At 43.2% G+C, this 20714-nt stretch overlaps 2 protein-coding genes across 12 annotated transcripts in view; one reads left to right on the top strand and one right to left on the bottom strand.

Moving 5' to 3' along the window:
• The window catches only part of SLC25A13 (solute carrier family 25 member 13), a 119637-nt gene extending 112205 nt beyond the window's left edge, over positions 1-7432 (top strand). For all 3 annotated transcript variants that reach the window (XM_083469060.1, XM_083469059.1, XM_083469061.1), the window contains 3 exons: positions 3715-3873; positions 3968-4058; positions 6163-7432. In XM_083469060.1, coding sequence (XP_083325186.1) covers positions 3715-3873; positions 3968-4058; positions 6163-6343 — 431 coding nt within the window. In that variant the 3' untranslated portion in view covers positions 6344-7432. The remainder of the gene's footprint in view (positions 1-3714; positions 3874-3967; positions 4059-6162) is intronic.
• Positions 4797-20714, bottom strand: part of DYNC1I1 (dynein cytoplasmic 1 intermediate chain 1) — a 231916-nt gene continuing 215998 nt past the window's right edge. For all 9 annotated transcript variants that reach the window (XM_083469062.1, XM_083469069.1, XM_083469066.1 and 6 more), the window contains one exon: positions 4797-10790. In XM_083469062.1, the coding sequence (XP_083325188.1) occupies positions 10680-10790 (111 nt within the window). In that variant the 3' untranslated portion in view covers positions 4797-10679. The remainder of the gene's footprint in view (positions 10791-20714) is intronic.

Genomic DNA, 20714 nt, shown 5'->3' with positions numbered 1-20714 from the left:
AATGGAACAAAACAGTTTTTGAGCTCTGTATCCTATCTAGACTTGAAACCTAAGCCAGTGTGTTGAGCCAAGTCATTTCTTAGATTTTCTAATTTTTTTCCTTCTCTGCCCATTGTTAAGCGATTGCAGACTGTGATAACTGTCTCTTTGAAGTTCAGTTCAGCCACAGAAGTAGCCTCTCTTTATCAGTAGTTGCCAGTATAGGGTTAGAAAATGCACAGTAATGTGGACCCTATCTTGTTTTTTTTTTTTTTTTACTATATTTCCATTTCAGGTTATCTTCCATTAGCTGATTACTGTTCAGGGCAGTGACTTGACTCTTATCGTGCAGTATAGGACTGGGAGGGTGGGAATGAGTGGCAGGTACTAGTGAAAGCAAGGGTGATATTACTGGGCTAAAAGGAAGTAAAGGATTATAGGAAGAACTGAAGTTTTATCATGTATACTTTATATTGGCAGAAACATAATAATCACACTTCCCTGACTGGGAGCATTCAAAGACTTTTTGGGAAGAGATTCTTCCCCTTGAAATGGGGACAGGAACTAGGTTTGGTTATTCGGGACAGAAGTAGGTTTCTCACAAGGCCCCCATACTAAGCCTTGGCTAACGTTGGAGGCACAGTCCACAGATAGTTATCACCCCATTTGTTTTGGACTGAGGTTTCCATCATCCTCTGCCATTGGCAGAGTGAATGGAGTTAATGGGAGTTGTAGCCCAAAGTATCTGGAGAATTCAAGGCCTGAGGACTGGCACAACCCCCTCCAAGTCTGTCCAGGGATAGCACTCACCTGGAATTTCTTGACTGAGTCAAGACCATTGTCACCTCAGAGGTCCAGATGTAAATGAATAGAGCTGTGTGTCATCAGCATATTTCCGACAACGTACTCCAAAACCCCAGATGACCCCACTCTGTGGTTTCATTAAACGGCATGGGGGATACAATCGAACCCTGAGGAACCCCACATTTAGTTAGGCTCCACAGGGCCAAAGTACACTCCCCAAGCATCACCCTCTGGAAACTACCATCCAAGTAGGACTGGAACCCCTGCAAAGCAGTGCCACACACACCTAACTTGGACTTCACGTTTCAGGAGCAAGTGGACAACTGTCCAAAATTTTCCAAACTTCTCTTTGCTTCTTTCTCACCCGTTCACCTCCTTGCCACAAACAGCAGTCTCTTGGTTCCTGTACCGAAGTGTTTCTGGATTGTGTCATTTTTGTTGTTAGTATTAATTCAATTGATATCCTGCCCTTCTTCCCAGAGTTGCCCAGGGCAGCATGAGTTTTTACTCAACTGTACAATGCCTGCTTTGCAACCTATGTTAGACTATTTAACTCAGCCGAGGGTGCCTGGACCTTTGCAATTAAAAGACGTTTCTGAAGAGTCCTGGCTTGCAGTTTTCAAAGCCTTGCAGATAGTTGCATTCCAAAAATTTGCATAAGATGGAAACTATTTGGGACTTGTACCACAAAGCTCAGGGCTGGTTCACCCTTGCTGATGTCCCCAAGGGAGAGTACCTTGGAAGCATGCAAGACTACTGGCTGGTTTGTGGCCAGACCAGGCTCACATGGCGGCATTGTTCCTGTGAAATACCACCTCCACAGCGGGGACGGGGCTTCTGCCTGCATGGCTGCTGTCTTTGCAAGAGTCAGCTAATTTTTAAAGAGTGAAAGTCCAGCTTCTGTGTCTCATAAGCAGGAGGTGAAATGGATGACTCGTGGACTTGCTGAAGGGAAGCGCTGACCATGTTAAGAGAAAGCCACCTTCTGCCAAATGTTCAAATGTGAATGTTCGCACAGTGTGTTTTCCTTTCTTTTTTAATGGGTTTTGAGAGACGAGGAGCAGTCCTTATTTTGGTGATAAACACACACTTTTACATCTCTTTCAAAGGAGTCTACTAAAAAAAAAAAAGTGAGATGGCGTTCTGGAGCCAAACCACATTGGTTTGGACAAAAACTGTTACAGAATTATTAAGCTTTAGAGGGAAGAAGAAGATGAAAAAAAAATAGCAAAAGCAAAGGAGATTTATGCATCTACATCTGACCAAGCTGGTTTGGAACTGATGCAAAATGGAAAAGTAATAAAATAAGAAGAGACACTGTTTTTGAATACAGTCTTGCTTTATTTTTGTCCTCCCCCCCCCTTGTTTTTCTTTAAATCTAAATACGGATTATTTCATTAGACTGAGTTTGAAAAACTGCTGGTCCAAGGCCTAAAATCATTCGAGGTGCCCCTTTTGACTTCATGGAGAGAGCATGTTTCAGGATTGTGGCCCCTTCTCTGCTGATAATTCGGTATTTGTTGCTTTCTGTTGTTTATCTGCCAGCATAAATCTTCCAACAAGACTTTGCTGAAGAAATTAGACGCTGAAAAATGTGCATATGCCCAAAGGAAAACATGGAACATTATTGAGTTGGAGTTTGGGTTTTTATTTTATTTTGGCGCTTTGTGCACAACTTGTACCTGTCTGCCTGTTTTGAGTTTAACAAGACTTCTCACAGGATGTAGCCCTGAAGTCAAAAAAGTGTAAAAATTTCCAGTCTTCTGCACATAGGGGCAAATGCTGGAAACTACAAGGGAGCTGACTTTTACCTCCCCAAAGTGAACTCAAGACCCTGCAAGCTTCAGACATATTGAAGACTTCTGTTTGCCACTCAACTTAAAAAGAAAAATAAAGCATCCATGACAGATAGCCATCCAACCTCTGCTTAAAAATCTACAAGGAAGGAGAGTCCACAGCCTCCTGAGGGAGACTGTTCCACTGTCAAACAGCTCTTAGTGATGGAAAGTTTTTCTGTATGTTTAGTCGGAATCTCCTTTCTTGTAACTTGAAGCCATCGGTTCAGATCCTCTCCTCCAGAGCAGGAGAAAAGAAGCTTGCTGCATCTTACATGTGACAGCCCTTGAGATATTTGACGATGGCTACCATATCTCCTTTCAGCCTCCTCTTTTCCAGGCTCAACATACCCAGCTCCTTCAACCATTCCTCATAAGGCTTGGTATGCAGACCCTTGATCATCCTAGTTGCCCTCCTCTGCACACATTCCAGCTTGTCAACATCCTTAAATTGTGGTGCCCAGAATTGGACACAGTTTTCCAGATGTGGTCTGACAAAGGCAGAATAGGTAAAGGTCAAAGGACCCCTGACAGTTAAGTCCAGTCGCGAATGACTCTGGGGTTGCGGCGCTCATCTCGTTTTACTGGCCGAGGGAGCTGACATTTGTCCGCAGACAGTTTTTCCTGGTCATCATGGAAACGCCGTTTACCTTCCCGCCGGAGCGCTACCTTTTTATCTACTTGCACTTTTTGGCGTGCTTTCAAACTGCTAAGTTGGCAGGAGCTGGGACCAAGGAACAGGAGCTCACCACATCGCACGGATTCGAACCGCGACCTTTTGATCGGCAAGCTCAAGGATCAGTGGTTTAGACCACAGCGCCCCCACGCCCCCAAAGAGATAGGGACCTCCCTTGAGCTGGACACTATACTTCTGTTGATGCAGCCTACAATGGCATTAACCTTTTTTGCTGCTGCATCACACTGTTGACCCCCTAGATCCTTTTCACATATACTGCTAGTAAGCCAGTCAGCACAGACCATACTGAGCTAGATGGAGCATAAGGCAGCTTCCCAGGGTCCTAACAGGCCAACTCACCCATCTCTAAGCAAGTTCAACAAGCTGGTTTCTTTTCTGCCCTGCTTTCCCTTTCTCCAGGAATGCCTGCCGCTTCCTTAGTGACGCCTGCGGATGTGATCAAGACGAGGTTACAGGTGGCAGCCCGTGCAGGACAAACAACCTACAGCGGCGTGATTGACTGTTTCGGGAAGATCCTCCGAGAGGAAGGCCCCAGGGCATTTTGGAAAGGAGCTGCAGGTAGCCTTTGCAAACACTCATTTTAACAAGGAAGGATGCATGTTAACCTGATGCGTTAATGTGGCTAATAATGGTGTGGTTTCCTGCCCCTCAGCTCGTGTATTTCGGTCGTCTCCTCAGTTTGGAGTAACCCTAGTGACTTACGAGCTTCTGCAGAGATGGTTCTACATTGATTTTGGAGGAACGTAAGTACCGTACTTTTCGTACCAAAGGACGCACCGGACAATAGGACGCACCTTGTTTTAGAGGGGGGAGAACAAGAAAAAATAATTCTCGCCCTCTCTGCCCAGCGCCCCTTCAGCGAAGCGGCAGGAGGCGCTGCGCAGAGAGGGGGAGAATTTCCCCCCTCTAAAACAAGGTGCCGTTTAAGGTGCGTTCAGTTGCCTTCAGGCGGCTACTTGGAAGCCTGGAGAGCGAGAGGGGTCGGTGCGCACCGACCCCTCTCACTCTCCAGGCTTCAGGTTCCGTTCAACCTGCTCTTTGGAGCTGGCGGGGGGAAGCCCACCACGAGCCCCAAAGAGCAGGTTGGGGAGCAGCGGAAAGCTTCTATGGCTTCTTTAGCCCCGCAAGCGCTCTCCCAGCTGGAGAGGTGGCGCGCGGCTAAAGAGGCTCCTGCCATAGCGTCTCCTGCTATGGCGTCTCCGCTCCATAGGACGCACACACATTTCCCCTTCATTTTTGATGGGGGAAAAGTGCGTCCTATATAGCGAAAAATACCGTATGTTGGGTTGACCACCTTGGCTCTCTTTAGTCATATGTTAGTCATAAAGAGCTCCAGATTTTCTTTATGAATTAAGGGTCACTAAAGCTCAGGGGAGATACACTTTTTCACACCAGTGCTTGTCATGTACATGAGGGCAGACAGGAAGAGGAACACAAGTAGTTAAATAGCAAAGGGAAGATCCATTCACAGAGTGCAGTACGGTTTTTTAAAAAGACTTTTTATTAAGATTTCCCCATAATACTATAAAATTACAACTACAGAAGATACAAATCGATGAAGTGAAATACGAAGTCCTTTCTTTAAAAACAAAACAAAACAACATAGTTTTATTGATTTCCAAACGAAGTTCTCTCTTAAAAGTAGTTCCTGGTCCTTACCACCCACAGAGGACAGTAGCTCTTCCCATCTGGGATCTTTCCTTTCTCCTCCCAGCTTCATATCCTGGGGGACCAGCATTTTCCTGGTCATCACCCAGGGTCCTCCTTCAACCCTCTACTACCCCCATGAGTATACAATCTATGAACTCTAATAAAGGCCCCAGACATAGGACTCCAAAGAAATAGGAGAAAGCAGAAAAACAAAAGCCAAGAAAGAAAGAAAGAAAGAAAGAAAGAAAGAAAGAAAGAAAGAAAGAAAGAAAGAAAGAAAGAAAATAGAGAGAGAAGAATAAGGGGGAAAGGGAAAAAAACCCATTAATCATTTTTCCATCTGCCAATAAAAAAAAATTAAAATCATTAGAAACCTTTGGCATGGTAGTGTGGCATGCTGTTAATACTGCAATGCTGTTGATGAGATTGAGAAGTCTCATCAGCACTAGTGTTAAGACTTGCATCACTGGTGCATCATGTCACCTTAAGTTTCCATGTTTTCACCTCTTCTGCTGACGCTCAAAACAGATTTCACACTGAACAGATTGCTGGGCGAGTCTCAAAGTAATTTTTAACGTACTTCTACTGTGCTGCTTTATAGGCAGCTGCTGGAGATTATAGGACTTTATTTTTCTACAGGTATGTAAAACATTCTCCACCCCAGATGCTGTTGGGCTCCACCTTCCATCAGCCCCAGCCAGCAAGACCACTCAGTGGCCAGGGATGATGGGAACTGTAGTCAAAGAGCATCTCGGTCAGCGGACTAAAGTTTAAAAAACGGTGGCTTGCTGTCTGAAAGGATTGCATAAGAAATTGGTACAAAAGAGGAAAAAGAAGATTATAGGAAGCTACCCATCTAGCCCAGTATTGTCTGCCCAGTTTCACTCAGGGCATCGCTTTACCTGGAGTTGCTGGGGATGGAACCGGGGACCTTCTGCATGAAAAGCAGATGCACTACCACTGAGCTATAGTCCTTCCTCAGCCCCAGGTACCAACTCTTCCATAAGGTTGAGTGCTGATGTTCCCAATGACCAGGAGGAATAGCCACGAATGGGAGGGAGTTTGGAGAGAGGCGGAACCAAATAGCATTTTGTCCCAGGCAAGCACTTGTGGGCGGGGGGCTCTTTTTCTCTGGAAATAACTTTACTTTTAGGGTGGAAGGCTGCATAATCACACTTGATAAAATATGTATTGCAGGAAGCCAGCTGGATCGGAAGCCGTTCTGAAAACAAGGATCACCCTACCTGCACCGAATCCCGACCACGTGGGGGGCTACAAGTTGGCCGTTGCCACTTTTGCGGGAATTGAAAACAAATTTGGACTTTACTTACCTCGATTTGCGTCTTCGCCACCTACCTCAAAGGCAGCGCCTGTCTGATCCCAAGGCAGCGACTTACTTTTACAGAATGTTGGGAAAGAGCCATTCATCTGATCAGTCTTAATACTTCATTCCTTTAGCTTTCCGGTCTCAACCCAGCACCACCTGATCTGCAAGTCTTTCTTCCCACCTGCTCCCCATCTTTTAAGTGTGAATCATCGGTCTCTGCGCTTCCTTTTATCAGATCACTGTGAAATTCTTGCTAGAGTAGTCTTATCGGTTTGGGTCCATGAATGCATTTTTGTTCTTTCTTGCACATACCTGGGGTCGTGAATGTACTTGGGCTCATTTGGGGAAAGACATTTGTATGCAACTGCTCTTCTGGTTGGGGAGGGTGGCGTGTTTCGGGGAGGGCTGTCCTGTCGTCATGGCTGCATGTTGGCTATTCAACAGAGATCATGGTGCTCAACGCAGAACAATTTAGACAGTGCGTCTAAGACTTGGGGACACATTCCATTTGCATCCGTACCGGAGGATTCGAAAGGTGTCGATACGAGCGGTACCCGAGTCTTGCCAAGAGTGACTGTATTTTACTACACACACAAGTTGCATTCCTGAATTGTATTAGGAGGGTTTTATGGGGAACATGTTTTTCTAACTGAAACCACATCGACAAGCGTTTAGCAATTATATTCTGTTCCTGGTATCAGAAGGCTTGGGGGGTGGGAAGAGAAATGTAATTTTTTTCCATAGTCTCTGCACTTTATGGAAGAGCATCGTACCACGAGAGATGAAAATTCAACACCAAACGGCACGAGCCATCGAGAGGTGTAGCTATACATTCTTCAGTGCTATTTGGCTCAGGGCTCCAGCACAGCTTTCGCCGACACTAATGGAGGCTGTGCCCAAGGGGGTCACACCAGGCCCTGCTGATATTTGGATTCTTGTTTTTTGTGTTGGTGCACTTAGAGTAACCTGCTGCTTGTTTAAATAAATGCAATAGAAAAATCCATGCACTGTATCAATGGTATCTGCCTTAACTGCCAGCTTGTAATTGAAAAATATTTGTGTGGAAATTCTGAATAATTTTGATGAATTAAAACAGATTTTTTTTTTAAAAAAACAAAAATACAATAATAATAATAACAACCAGATTAAATATTTTGCCTTCTTTTGGAGGGGGGGGGGGCGTGGGGCTGCCTTGCAGAGTTTAGTGGGAAACTGAGACCAACATTAAGGCCACATTAAGGCCATCAATTGAAAGTGCCATGACACCACTTTAAAACAGTCACAGCTTCCTGCAAAGAATTAAGGGGGCTGAGAGAGGCTAAGTCATTGAGGGCTGAACTCTTTTCTTGCTTTTAACAAGTATTGCAACATGTGCCTAGAAAGGCTTCGCAGTGCAAGCCATCTGTCACGGATGCCACCACATGGCCTGTTTTCCCATGCTGAGACCACCGGTAGCTTTTTAAAAGCTTGTCCCATTTTTATAAAATGGATGTAGGCTTCGGTTTTTAATAGTAATAAAAAAGTTTGCCTTGGATCTTTTTAAAGCGTTAACTAAAGCCACTAACTGGATCAAATTCTCCACAAATTATTACTTAAAACATAAAATCGGAATACTGCAGTTTTTATTGATTTAATAGAACTGAAGTTCTACGTCTCAATTAAGAGCAAGGGCCTTCATTAAACAAGCTTTGGGTGTTTGCAGCAGAACCGAACTCCGTGCATTTATTTTAAGAAAAATATATGCTGGTCGCTATTATAAGAAATATCAAAGTGTTTTACAATAGTATCTATATATACTTAAAAACACACATAAAAATTAAAATCTGGTACTACTATTACCTATTCCTAATTGCCTGCATAAGCCTGGCAGAACAGAAAAGTTTTCAGCAGCCGTTTAAAGGTTGAAACAGAAGGTGCCCAAGCGTTGGCTGGGTGCAGGCTCAGATGGGACTTTGCCAACTTGACTTCTTCATGAAAAGAAGGCCAGGCTGTCAATTTATAAAGCCTTGCTGTGCCTCGTACGGGTATTGTAGTTGTGTCCTGGCTAAGAATTTGAGCTGAATGTTGAGCAGTCTCCCCGACCCACCTTATTCAAACCTCAAATTCTGCCACAAATTTAACAAGCTGCTAGCCTTAAGCAAGATCCTGTTGTCTTAACCTCAGCCAGTCAGCTATAATATGGGTTTAATACCAGCACACCTCCACGGATAGGGTAAGGACTGCAGCGCTATTGATAAGAGCAGCCATCGCTCTAACTGCACCAAGACTTAAGGGCAAGAGTGCCCTGAATGTGCCACCAAGGAGGACCTCTTTGCCACATTGGTTCCTTGGACATGTCCGATGAGCACAGTCCAACTGGTGTGGCTGTGCATTCAGCTCGTCAGTTCTGATTAGGCTCCGCGCTGTGGAAAACGAGCAGTGTAAAAAGCACTTTGGAAATGGAAGCATCGTTTTGTCACTTGAGCCGTTTAGCTTGCTGCTTACGCTAAAGGACATATTTTAAATCTAATGATTATACATAATAAATTACTGGCTGGTTTGGAAATAAGTAAACCTCAAGATACTTTCATTATGGAACTCTCTGGGGAAGTTAAACACAGCAAATAACCCAGAAACAGCACTTGAACAAATTGTGCTTTTTTAACCACTCTCTGTGTGTACTTTAGAAAGTAGTCCTACTTGCCGCCTAAGAGGCAGCATTGCAACTTTACAGGAAATACAGGGCGCTAAATCCAACAACTGTATTTTGGCAAAGTCCGGGGACAAAACGGATGGTGCCAGTTGGCAGATGCGTGGCTGCAGAGAGAAAAAAATGGAATTGTGAACAGTAGAACCAAAATGTGTGGTTTTGCTTTTTTTTGCTTTGACTCTCTCTGCAAAGCCAAGTATCTGGACCAAACTGATCCTCTGCATCATTTTGAGCAGGTTAGGATGAAAGATGCTGACATGGATCTTAACCAGTATCCAAACAACCCTCGCCTTGAGGCACTGCCAGTCCCATTCCATTGACAAAAGACACGTATTTTGGATCATTTAACAGTGGACTAGGAAGGTATGTCCAGTTCGGATACTAATGTAGGGATGGGAAACTTGTAGCTCTTCACCATCCCTGACCATTGACCATGATGGGTGGGACTGATGGAAGCGGGATGGGCAGGCAGGACTCCAAAGCCCTCCCAATGGTTGCAGCTGAACAGAGGAAGTAATGTCAGACCTCATGTAAGTGCACAGACAGATTCTGCAGTCTTTTAAGTGAGCACAGTGGAAAATTGGCCCGTGTGCCTGGGAAGCTAAAGAAGCTCAGAGCTTAAATTTACACATGAAGCATCAGAATGGCCCACAGAAATCTCGCCGGTAAGATTAATTATGGTTGTGCAGTTGTGTTACCGGTGCAAATCTGAGCAAGTAATATTGACTCTTACCACTCCAAGAAATACAAAACCCTGTTCATCTAATCAATGTTACTACCACAGAAGTTACAATTCTCTGACTGACCAGTAACGGAAATAATTTTATCAAGAAGAAAACCAACAAAACTTGGCTACAGAACAGCTCTGACACATTTTACTGCCGTTGCCTCTGTCTACTTCTGAAACAACACTTCCTCATTCAGACCATTAGTGGTATCCTGCAATGAGTGCCGGGGACCAACTGCACATGAAATATTGCTAAAGTATCTAGGATTAATAGGCGATTTTAGAAAGTTCTGTTTATTCAACCAAACCCTTTTACAGATTTCATTTTAGTAAAAAGTGACATCCAGTAATAGTTGTTTGGGACTCGACATAACCCCAACAGGCATGCAGAGACAATGCAGTTTGCTCGTTATGCACATGCTTTGGGATCGTTTATTTTAATGCTTTCAAATAAATATGTTCCATGCAGCACACCGCAATAAATAAGGAGCAGCAATGTTCGTATAGTACATCCATTCATAATGTAAGTCACCATGTGAAACACCACATCTAAAAGTCTCTGGCCCAGTCCCATGTTGCGAAGCGCACCACATCTGTACCCAATCATATCTGACTTCATATGGATTTAATAGGACTGTGCCAGAAACGCACGTGAGCCCAAGTTTATTCAGGAGTTCCTAGCTAGTTACTGCAGCTACTAAAGGATTTAAAAGGCAACAACTGAACCCGCTTGGGCTTGATTTGTCCTCTCATTCGTAAACTTCTCAAAAAGAAATATGAAGCATGAAAACGCTCTGGATATTTTCAGACGGCTTGAAGCACAACGCAATTAATATGGAGAAATCGGAACCCTGGGGAATGCTGGCAGCAACACTGGCATGGAAAGCCACAACAATACTGACTTGACACAGAACATGACCGCAATCGACAGAGGGCAGGTGGCTACAAAGGGAAGGACACCTTTCTCTCTTCTAGGCAGAGATCTCCATGGTTCCTTCTTCTTCGCTGTCTGCTCTGTTGGCACGGATTTCCACCAGAGTCCGGGCAAATCGGGTCCACTCATCGTTGTGCGGTATAGCAAGCTGCAAGAATTAAACAGACAATGGTGCAGAGAAATTAAGACTGGACAAAGGGAGGTCTTAAGCCACACTGTTTTGACAGTCGTTCATTATTCTGTTTACAGCAACCCTCTTGAAGGAATGGTGCAACTGGGTGTTTTATAAAAATCTATGATGGGGTATGTTAACTGCCAATTGAACAGTTCTGGTGTTGTTTTTCTTAGACTTGCCTAAAGATGTTGCTAAAATACTATTCCAAGCATCTTGCCTACTGCTGGCTAGGGCTGATCAGCAATATAGTTCAGCATCTGGAGGACCACAGGTTAGCCCCTACAGTTTTAGGGTGATACTAGATAGACAGATAAATAGATAGATGGAAGGCTAGATATAGGATAAAAATGCTGTAGGGCAATGAAATGAACACGACACATTTTATCATGTTAACAAATGGCAGAATCCAACCAAATGCTATCAATGTATTTAAAACCAACGAAAGCCTTTTCTGGTTGATGTAGGCAAGCCTATTTAGACTTTCAAACATTATGCATTTATTTGCGCAGTTTATAACCCATGTTTCGCCACAACATGATCTCATCAGCCTTGGTTTGAGATGTGCTCTTTATGTTTATGCATCTCAGTAATGATGGCACTGAATCAGACTGGCCTAGCTTCCCTGCTATCTGAGAGTGTTGGTTTGGAAGGAGATGTCCCACCACAGTAGAAGACCATGACAAGTCGCGGATGAGGAAGCTGTGGCTTTCCCACCATCCCTGCCCATTGGCCATGTTAGCTGGGGCTGATGGGAGGTGGAGTCCAATGAGAGGGCCACAGGCTCCCTATCTCTGCTATACGTTAAGGTCAGAATGTTATAATAGCAGCAGCTGGACACGGCCAGGGTGATACTACACTGCAGTTAGAATGGAACTCCAGGATGGGTTACACATGTTAAAAATGTATGCACCATGTCATATTTCTGAAATCATTATGCAGCGAGATTTGAGAGGGGGCAGGGGGCATTTTTGCTCTGTCCTGTTTCTCAGTACAGCTACAGAAAAGGTATACAATAAAAATGCTAAGCATCTCTAGAGCAAGCGAATATTATGCAAACTGATCAGAATTTCTTCTCCCACCCCTTAACACTGAAAAAACCTGGTAAAATTGTTCCTTTTTTCGCTTTATTCCTATGAAGACAGGACAAAAGTATGCTCCGAGTGGGATATGTATTTCAAATGGAATGGATGCTAGGGTGCTTTAGTGATACATGGGACAATCCCACCCCACCCCAGAATCCATTCTAGCTGAATCTAGTCTTGCAATTTTTGAGAGATAATGCAAAACAAGATTGAAGCAATCACCAGACTGCTTCCTCTATGTACATTTTCATAGACTCCGACCCTAGAAGCCGGCAACACGAATTTAAATTAACCATGCACATTTTTACAGCTCCGTAAAGTCTGTAATCTCTCGCTGGATGCTGTAAGAGAAAGTAACTGTTTAAAGAAATTATGCAACATAGATGGCTGGAAAGGAACTTCTTTCAAGGCAGGAAGCAGTGTGACTGACATTGAGCATCTGGGGTATGTGTCCCATTACTGCTAGTGAGCCATAAAACCATACAATCCTTTTATGCACCTTATGCAAATTTGTACTACAAGTGCAGAAGGAAGGATCAGTCCATTTCAGTTGCCTCCATTTTTCCAATCTTAAATTCAGTTCTCTACATCTGGCAACAATTTCTGAGTCGTCCCCCCCTTTAAATCCATATGAAAATTCACCAGCCTTTTAGTGCAAATTTCTCCTAGAAAACACATTTGTATATGCAGTTAATGGACTACAGTACAAGCAATTTCCCCGAATATAATGCACTTGTGTATGCTATTTTCGTTAATATCTTTCTTTTCATGTACACTTCCCCCTAATACACACATTTTTGTAAACAGTGTTGGGTTGGAGAATTGCATCACAAAGTTTGGGTGAAAATGTGAATTTTGAAGGATGGCTGTTTTTTGGTTCACATCGTTTTGGAAAGTGGAATTTTAATAGATTTGGCTTTAAATGTGTACCTAATTGAATTTCCCCTGGTTTGAGTACAAAAACGGCTTTGGTCACCTCTGTTGGAAGGAGGAGAGGGGAAATGTGTTCCTATTAATTCTCCTTGACCTTCCCTACCATTGACCGTAGTATCCCTCTGGAGCCTCTATCCGAGTTGGGGGTGGGTGGTGCTGCTTTGTGGTGATTCTGGTCCTGCTCGGATGGTCATTTTGAGAGAGGGTGCTTGGGGAGCACTCCTCCACCCCATGGAGCCTTTAACATAGGGTTCATCTCAGGGTTCCATTTTTATCTCCCCTGCAGCTTTTAACTTCTGCATGGAACCACCAAGTGGGATTGTCTATAGAGTTTGGGAGTACATTGTCAGCAATATGCTGATGACACTCAGCTCCATTTCTCCCTTACATCTGCAGGTGAGGCAGTGGACGTGCTGGACTAGTGTCTTGCCTTGGTAATGGACTGGATGAGAGCCAACAAACTGAAGCTCAATCCAGATAAGACTGAGACACTGTTAGTGGGTGGTTCCCTCTGGGAGGCAGCCTGCTCTTGGAGCAAGTATGTAGCTTGGGGTACTCTTTTAAAGGTAAAGTGTGCCTGCTGCCACAGTCGCTTCAGGAGACAAATCACCATCCATATCCTTGCACATCATTTTACAAAAATGAATGTCAGAGAGGTGCCATTTGGATTCTTTCTTTATCTGAAGCCTGTAATGCAGATTCACTAAAATTTCCATCTCAGGGTTCTCATTTTTATATATTCCATTCTAAATTATGTTTGGCTTCAAGAGAGCTAGTTAAAAAGATTTTGTAAAGCTGGCTAATTAAGGACCGCAAAAAAAAGAAAGAGTTTGGGTTAATTTTAGCTTGGTTCCTCCAATAGCATCAGCCAGGCAAATGGTTATAATGACTAAGATGAGGCTTCAAAATAAAGACCAAGTGTGGTTTATCAGCATCCTTATAATCTTTCAATTTAACAGAAGCATTTTAGGAAAGAACAGAAAAACCCTATCTCAGGAGTGCATTAACTGTTTACTCCAAGCAGAGCTTTTGCCATCCTGAAGTTGTCTGCACACAAACCATAAGAAATGCATTTGATATGGAATGAGATTTGTTGCAAACAGTTTTGCACGTAAAGATTTCTTCACGATTCAGTCATGCAAGGAACTAGACAACAGGGTAAGAAGGAACTGGATTCTAGAATGATACTGTCAAATACCCGATTTATAACACATACATGAGTGACTGACCAAACGATATAAGTTAAATGCTTTAAGTTTCTTCCGTCATCAGTAGCATGTTTGGGATTTTAAGGGAAACAGGAAACTGTTATGTTGAACACTAAGATGTCTTAATAAACCTATCTCAGTCTGGCTGCTGCTTTAAGTTATTTTAATTGATTGATTGATTGATTGATTGATTGATTGATTGATTGACTGACTGACTGACTGATTTATAGCCCATTCATCCTACCAGGGCAGCAGAGACACCTGTAATTAAAAATAAAATAAATATATACAGCGGTACCTCAGGTTACATACGCTTCAGGTTAGACTCCGCTAACCCAGAAATAGTACCTTGGGTTAAGAACTTTGCTTCAGGATGAGAACAGAAATCATGCTCCAGCGGCATGGCGGCAGTGGGAGGCCCCATTAGCTAAAGTGGTGCTTCAGGTTAAGAACAGTTTCAGGTTAAGAACGAACCTCCGGAATACAGAGGTACCACTGTATTTAAAACATTTTAAATTGTTACACATATCTCAAAACAACAGAATCATAGAATTGTAGGATTGTACATCTACAACCAATTTAAGACCAGTTACAACCAAATCATATGTTTGGACAGGCCTGCCGTAAACAGAACAGTTTTCAGCAAGCATCTAAAAGAGGACAATGATGTTGCCAGCCTAATGTCAATAGGCAGGGAGTTCCAAATTTCAGGTGCTGTCACTCTAAAGCAGGCACAGGCAAACTCCGGCCCTCCAGATGTTTTGAGACTACAATTCCCATCATCCCTGACCACTGGTCCTGTTAGCTAGGGATGATGGGAATTGTAGTTCCAAAACATCTGGAGGGTCACAGTTTGCCTATGCCTGCTCTAAAGGAATGACTCCTTACAAGTAAAGAGCAGGCGTTGCATGGCACTTGTACAAGTGCTGCAGACTGAATAAACTGAATTAAGTTAACCCATTCAGTAAACTGGCCCTAAGCCATTAAAGTAGCAACCTGAATTCAGCCTGGCAGCAAATGAGCAGCCATGCGGGTGTAATATTCTGGCAGACTCTTAATCCTAACCTGAAAGCCTGGAGATCACCCTATTCACTTCCCCAGAGCAAAAAAGAGTTTGTCAATCACCCTGAACTCTGGCAAATGGCAAAATCACTCCTACCTAGAGAAGACCTAGAGCTGCTCTCACCGACATTCCCCCTCCATTGCACCACTGGGCAATGAGTAAGGTAAAGGGACCCCTGACCATTAGGTCCAGTCATTGCCGACTCTGGGGTTGCGGCGCTCATCTCGCTTTATTGGCCGAGGGAGCCGGCGTACAGCTTCCGTGTCATGTGGCCAGAATGACTAAACCGCTTCTGGGGAACCAGAGCAGCACACAGAAACACCGTTTACCTTCCCGCCGGAGCGGTACCTATTTATCTACTTGCACTTTGACGTGCTTTCGAACTGCTAGGTTGGCAGGAGCAGGGACCGAGGAACGGGAGCTCACCCCATTGCGGGGATTCGAACTGCCGACCTTCTGATCGGCAAGTCCTAGGCTCTGTGGTTTAACCCCTAGCACCACCCACGTCCCTATGAGTAACTTGCCCCATTTATTTATTTCTTGCATTTATATCCCAATATTTCCCCCCAAGGAACTCAAGATGGCATACTTGGTTCTTCCCGGCCTTGTTTGATCCCAACAACCCTGCGAGGTAGGGTTAGGCAGTGACCGGCCAAAGGTCACCTAAGTGAGCTTCATTGCCGAGTAGGGATTTGAACCCCAGTCCCCCAGGTCCTAGTCCGAGGCTCTAACCACTATCAACACACTGGCTCTCAAGGGGGCTACAGCGTAACTCCGTCAGTCTGGTTCCAATCCAGCAAAGCTTTCCTGCATGGATTCATTTATAGTGTTGTAGAAAGAAAACCACACAGATACTCAAATCAAGACAAAAGAAAAAGAAGTATAGGCACAGACGTATTAAAAATAGATAATTAAAATTTACAAAAGGATGAAACATTGCATGAAGACAATCGTAACTGCAACACTCCTTCCCAAATCGTACACAGAAGACAGTAAGGAAAAAATTTCCATATTAGAAATCCATATAGCTTTCTTTCTCCCTATGGGGTCTGCTCTCGCGCATATATATATATATGAGCACACACCTTTTCTGGCTTTGATGCTGTGGTAGTATCAAAACTCCTTCATTATTTTTCTTTATATATAGTCTGAAAAAGTCTGTATTTTTCCAGGCAACTCCCAATGCCACACACATGGCTGGAAACAAAGTGGGAGGTAATCTGAAAGGGGGGGGCGGGGAGGAAGGCCACCAAAGTAACCGAAAGCACCCTGTTCACATAGCTGGAGTACCACTGTGCTTAACTCTTCAGAGAGCCGAGCATCATTGCTAACAATGGATGAAACCACCGGCGAGAGGTTGAAGCCAGAAAACTGCATGCAGATGATTTTAATCAGCTCTGTGTATATACTGGTGTGCTTAACTGAAGGGGTGGGATACCACAGACGGGCTAAAGACTGTCTCCGCTCAACACACAGCAGGTATTGCAGGAACTGTACATACCCCCCCCATAAAGTTCATTTGTGGGTTTTCATCTTGATTAACCTCTGCTGCGAACTGTGTCTCTTTGCACTGTTCGGGGGTGGCCGTTAGAGATCACGGGAGTTGCAGCAGCAAAGATAAGAAACCACAGGATCCCTACAGGCACACACACCAGATTTTTTCCACTGGCGAAACACACAGAGCTAAATGTTCAGGCGCACCTCAGACGAAATCTTCGAAATTGAAAAGTTTGGCTAAAGTTGAGAATATGTGACCTTCCAGTTCTCAGTACATTGCATGTCCCATCATCTCTGGGAGGGATGGAGATCAACCTCTGGAGGTCCACAAGTTCCTGCTTAATGTTAGCAAATTAGCAAGTTGGCCAAACTGCCTACCGTTTAAAGAACTGCACTAACATCTCCCCCTCGTTTTTCACAGCACCATCTTCATTACTGGCTTGAGCTTGATGGTTCTGCATCTCACTCCAATCCAACCCTCCCCACAAACTTTTTTGAACCAAAGAAAGTCCAGGCACCCTTGCTGACTCCAAAGCTTGACCAGCCTCGGGAAATCCAATAATGGTTCATTCTGCCTACTTGGCTCAGAGCAGAAAGGAAAAATCCCAAGGGGAGGGCTATTACCTTCTGTGGGTGGTAAGGGCTAAGAACAACCTTTAAGAGAGGACTTTGCACAGTATTCTATTTGTACTTTTTGTAGCAGCTTTCAGGGTGTGTTTTTATTTACTTCAGCTTTCTATATCTTACTGCATTGTAAAAAGAACTCCAACAAAAATCTTAACACGTACAGTCCATTCTGCATACTGTACTAAACTGGCAGTGGTTCTGTTTAAGGGTTAGTTGGGCTCCAGCAAAAATAACAAAATGCCTTGTGACACCTTAAACACTCACAAATGTATTATAGTATACACACCCACAGACTGGAATCCACTTTGTCAGAGGTGTAAATCTCAGTTGACAGAAGAGATGTTGCTAGGGCTGAACATAGGATGTGGCCTTATACCAAATCAGACCATTGGTCCATATCGCTCAGTATTATCTACACTGACTGACAGCAGCTCTCCAGGGTTTCAGAAATAGGACATTTCCAGTATTACCGGGAGACGCCGGGGATTGAACCTGCAACCTTCTGCATGCAAAGCAGATGCTCTACCACTGAGCTGTGGCTCTTTCCCAAGGGGGCCAAGCCACAAATCTTGAACCACACTAAGTGTTTCTGGGTGGGAAATGAATAGAAGGGGAAACTGAACTGGGAGATGACCCAGGTTCCTGGTAGGATATTAATTTGGGGCAACACATATGTTTAAGATCTGTAATAAATGTGGTTAACTGTAGAAAAGTGGATTGATGTGGAGCAGGATCAGTTGGAGAATTACCGTATTTTTTGCTCTGTAAGACTCACTTTTTGCCTCCTAAAAAAGTAAAGGGAAATGTGTGGAATGCAGGCTGCGCAGCTATCCCAGAAGCCAGAACAGCAAGAGGGATTGCTGCTTTCACTGCGCAGCGATCCCTCTTGCTGTTCTGGCTTCTGAGATTCAGAATATTTTTTTTCTTGTTTTCCTCCTCCAAAAACTAGGTGCATCTTGTGGTCTGGTGCGTCTTATAGAGCGAAAAATACGGTAACTGAAATTGAATAAATGAAAGAGATACTGATTTGGAAGGATTTGAGCTGGGGTACAAATTCATTGAAGAATTTTATCTGGGATGCTTCCAGTGAGAAATTAGTTAGCTTGCTTTCTATGACACCTCTTCTGTGTATTAATTTAGTTATGAATGTATGCTTTCTTTTATATTGGCACTGATTTTATTATTATTTATTTTAAGCTGTCCTGAGACACTTTCTACAGGGTAGAATACAAATTCCAAAAAGACATACAAATAAATGCATAACATGAGGTACCTCCTTTTTTATTTTTTAACGCAGGTGCCTGCCTCTGAAAATTAATAATTCTCAAGAGCTGTTTTCCGAAAGGTTGCAAGCATCACAGGCTCTGGCTGTCTGCTACGGAAAGGCAAGGAACTGCCTGGCTGGCATGAGGAATGTATGGATCTTTTGCTTTTTTTAAAGCCACCAAACCTGTGTACTTGCGGTCTGCTGGATCACAGCCAAAGCGCCTGCAAATACCATAAAATTATAGTTCAAATATGTCGTTTCCGCTTTTCTACGGAGCAAATTAATGTCCTGAACTCTTCCGTAATGTGCTGCAATTTTAGGCTAACCGGCTCCTTATCAAGACATACATTCCATTGCGCCATACACTTATACAACACACAACTTCACCAACCATTAAGGAAAAAGCATTTTAACACCATAATTAAGTCCTCCCTCACAACCAAGGTTGCTATTGAAAGTGACAGGCTCAAACCACAGAAGAATCATAAAGATGATTAATTATACAAACGAATTCTTGTTTTAGAAGATATTCCTCCAGAAAACATATGCTGGTACTAGTAAAGAGGAGAGCATGCCTGCTCAGCTGAATTTCACAAACAAGAACACCATTACATTAATGTGATATCGCTTTAACCCATATTGGCACTGAAGATTTTTTTCACTCAATTCCCTGTAGCGCAGGGAAATAGCTGTAGCAATTTCCTAGTCAAGCTGATCTTACTGTGTGTATATAGAAAAAAACCAAGAAAATGTTCTTGGGAAATAAGTTTACTTCCCTCCTCATCCTGGCTAAATTTGTTATTTTAAATACACTATTTCATGGTTCCTTATTAAGATGCTACACAATGTTAATGATGCTATATTACTTTTAAAAGTGCATTTTCCCTCTTCCACATTAAGATGTTGTACAATATTAGGAAATTCAGTACAGCTTCTCCCTCCCGACCCCCACTGCCCCGGGAGAATATTTGCTTATGAACCAGGGTGCAGAAGTCTCCCCTACAACCACACCGAGGCTACGGACCAGTTCAACATGTCGTCCAGCTTCCTTATAGACAGATACTGCAGATCACTCAACAGACTGGGGGATGCCCTCCTCATGTTGAGATGACTGCAATGTGTTCTGCGGGGTTTCCCTTATAGCTGGGGCAGAGCATGCAGGTGATGTAGAATTTCATCAGTAGAAAAAAGACAGTCGCGGAACCGAGAAATTACACAAAACAAATGAATTACCGTGAAAATCCCTGAAATGAGAAGTAATTGACTAGAAATATTATCTTACAGAATTAAACTAAATAACCAAAATCAAAAAGTTTAAGGAAAAAATTAGAAAAACCTAGAACTGAACAAAGCCTTAACGGGATGCCAGCTACAAACCTCATTTCACTGAACTAGTCAGTTCCTCAGAAGGAAATAGAGAAATCATAAACCTTAAATGACCAAATTCAAAGAAAGGGGGTAAGGTTCTAGGTTTTTCTAATTTTTTCCCTTAAACTTTTTGATTTTGGTTATTTAGTTTAATTCTATAAGATAATATTTCTAGTTGATTACTTCTCATTTCAGGGATTTTCACGGTATTTCATTTGTTTGATGTAGAATTTCATGGGCTGGGTGACAAGCAGCACCCATTCCTGGGAGCATACCCAGCCAGTTTTAAGCTCTTGTAACTTAACATAAAAACTGGCTTGCACAAAACGTTCATCTCCCATATTAATTGACATTATTTTAACGGGATTCTTCTGTTGCCTCTTTTAATAACAGTTGTTGATATTTTAATGTTGCGTGACTTTGCAAATGCCTTAGAAGACTATGTTTGGCATTAAGCAACATATACAGTGGTACCTCGGGTTAAGAACTTAATTCATTCTGGAGGTCCGTTCTTAACCTGAAACTGTTCTTAACCTGAGGTACCACTTTAGCTAATGGGGCCTCCTGCTGCCACCGTCATGCGATTTCTGTTCTCATCCTGAAGCAAAGTTCTTAACCCGAGGTACTATTTCTGGGTTAGCAGAGTCTGTAACCTGAAGTGTCTGTAACCTGAAGTGACTGTAACCCGAGGTACCACTGTATATTTATTTATTTAGCAAATTTATAAACTGCTTCACCGACCACCAAAAGGGTGCACAAGACAAAATACAAATTCTAAAAACTGTAAAACGATTCTTGCAAACAACCATCCCTACCAATCTACAATTAACTAAATGGTAAGTATTATTATTA

The sequence above is a fragment of the Podarcis liolepis genome (genome assembly GCF_965112155.1).
Source record: "Podarcis liolepis genome assembly, chromosome: 12".
NCBI lineage: Eukaryota > Metazoa > Chordata > Lepidosauria > Squamata > Lacertidae > Podarcis > Podarcis liolepis.
The sequence above is the reverse complement of the archived record's forward strand: the minus strand, read 5'-3'. Positions and strand labels throughout refer to the sequence as shown.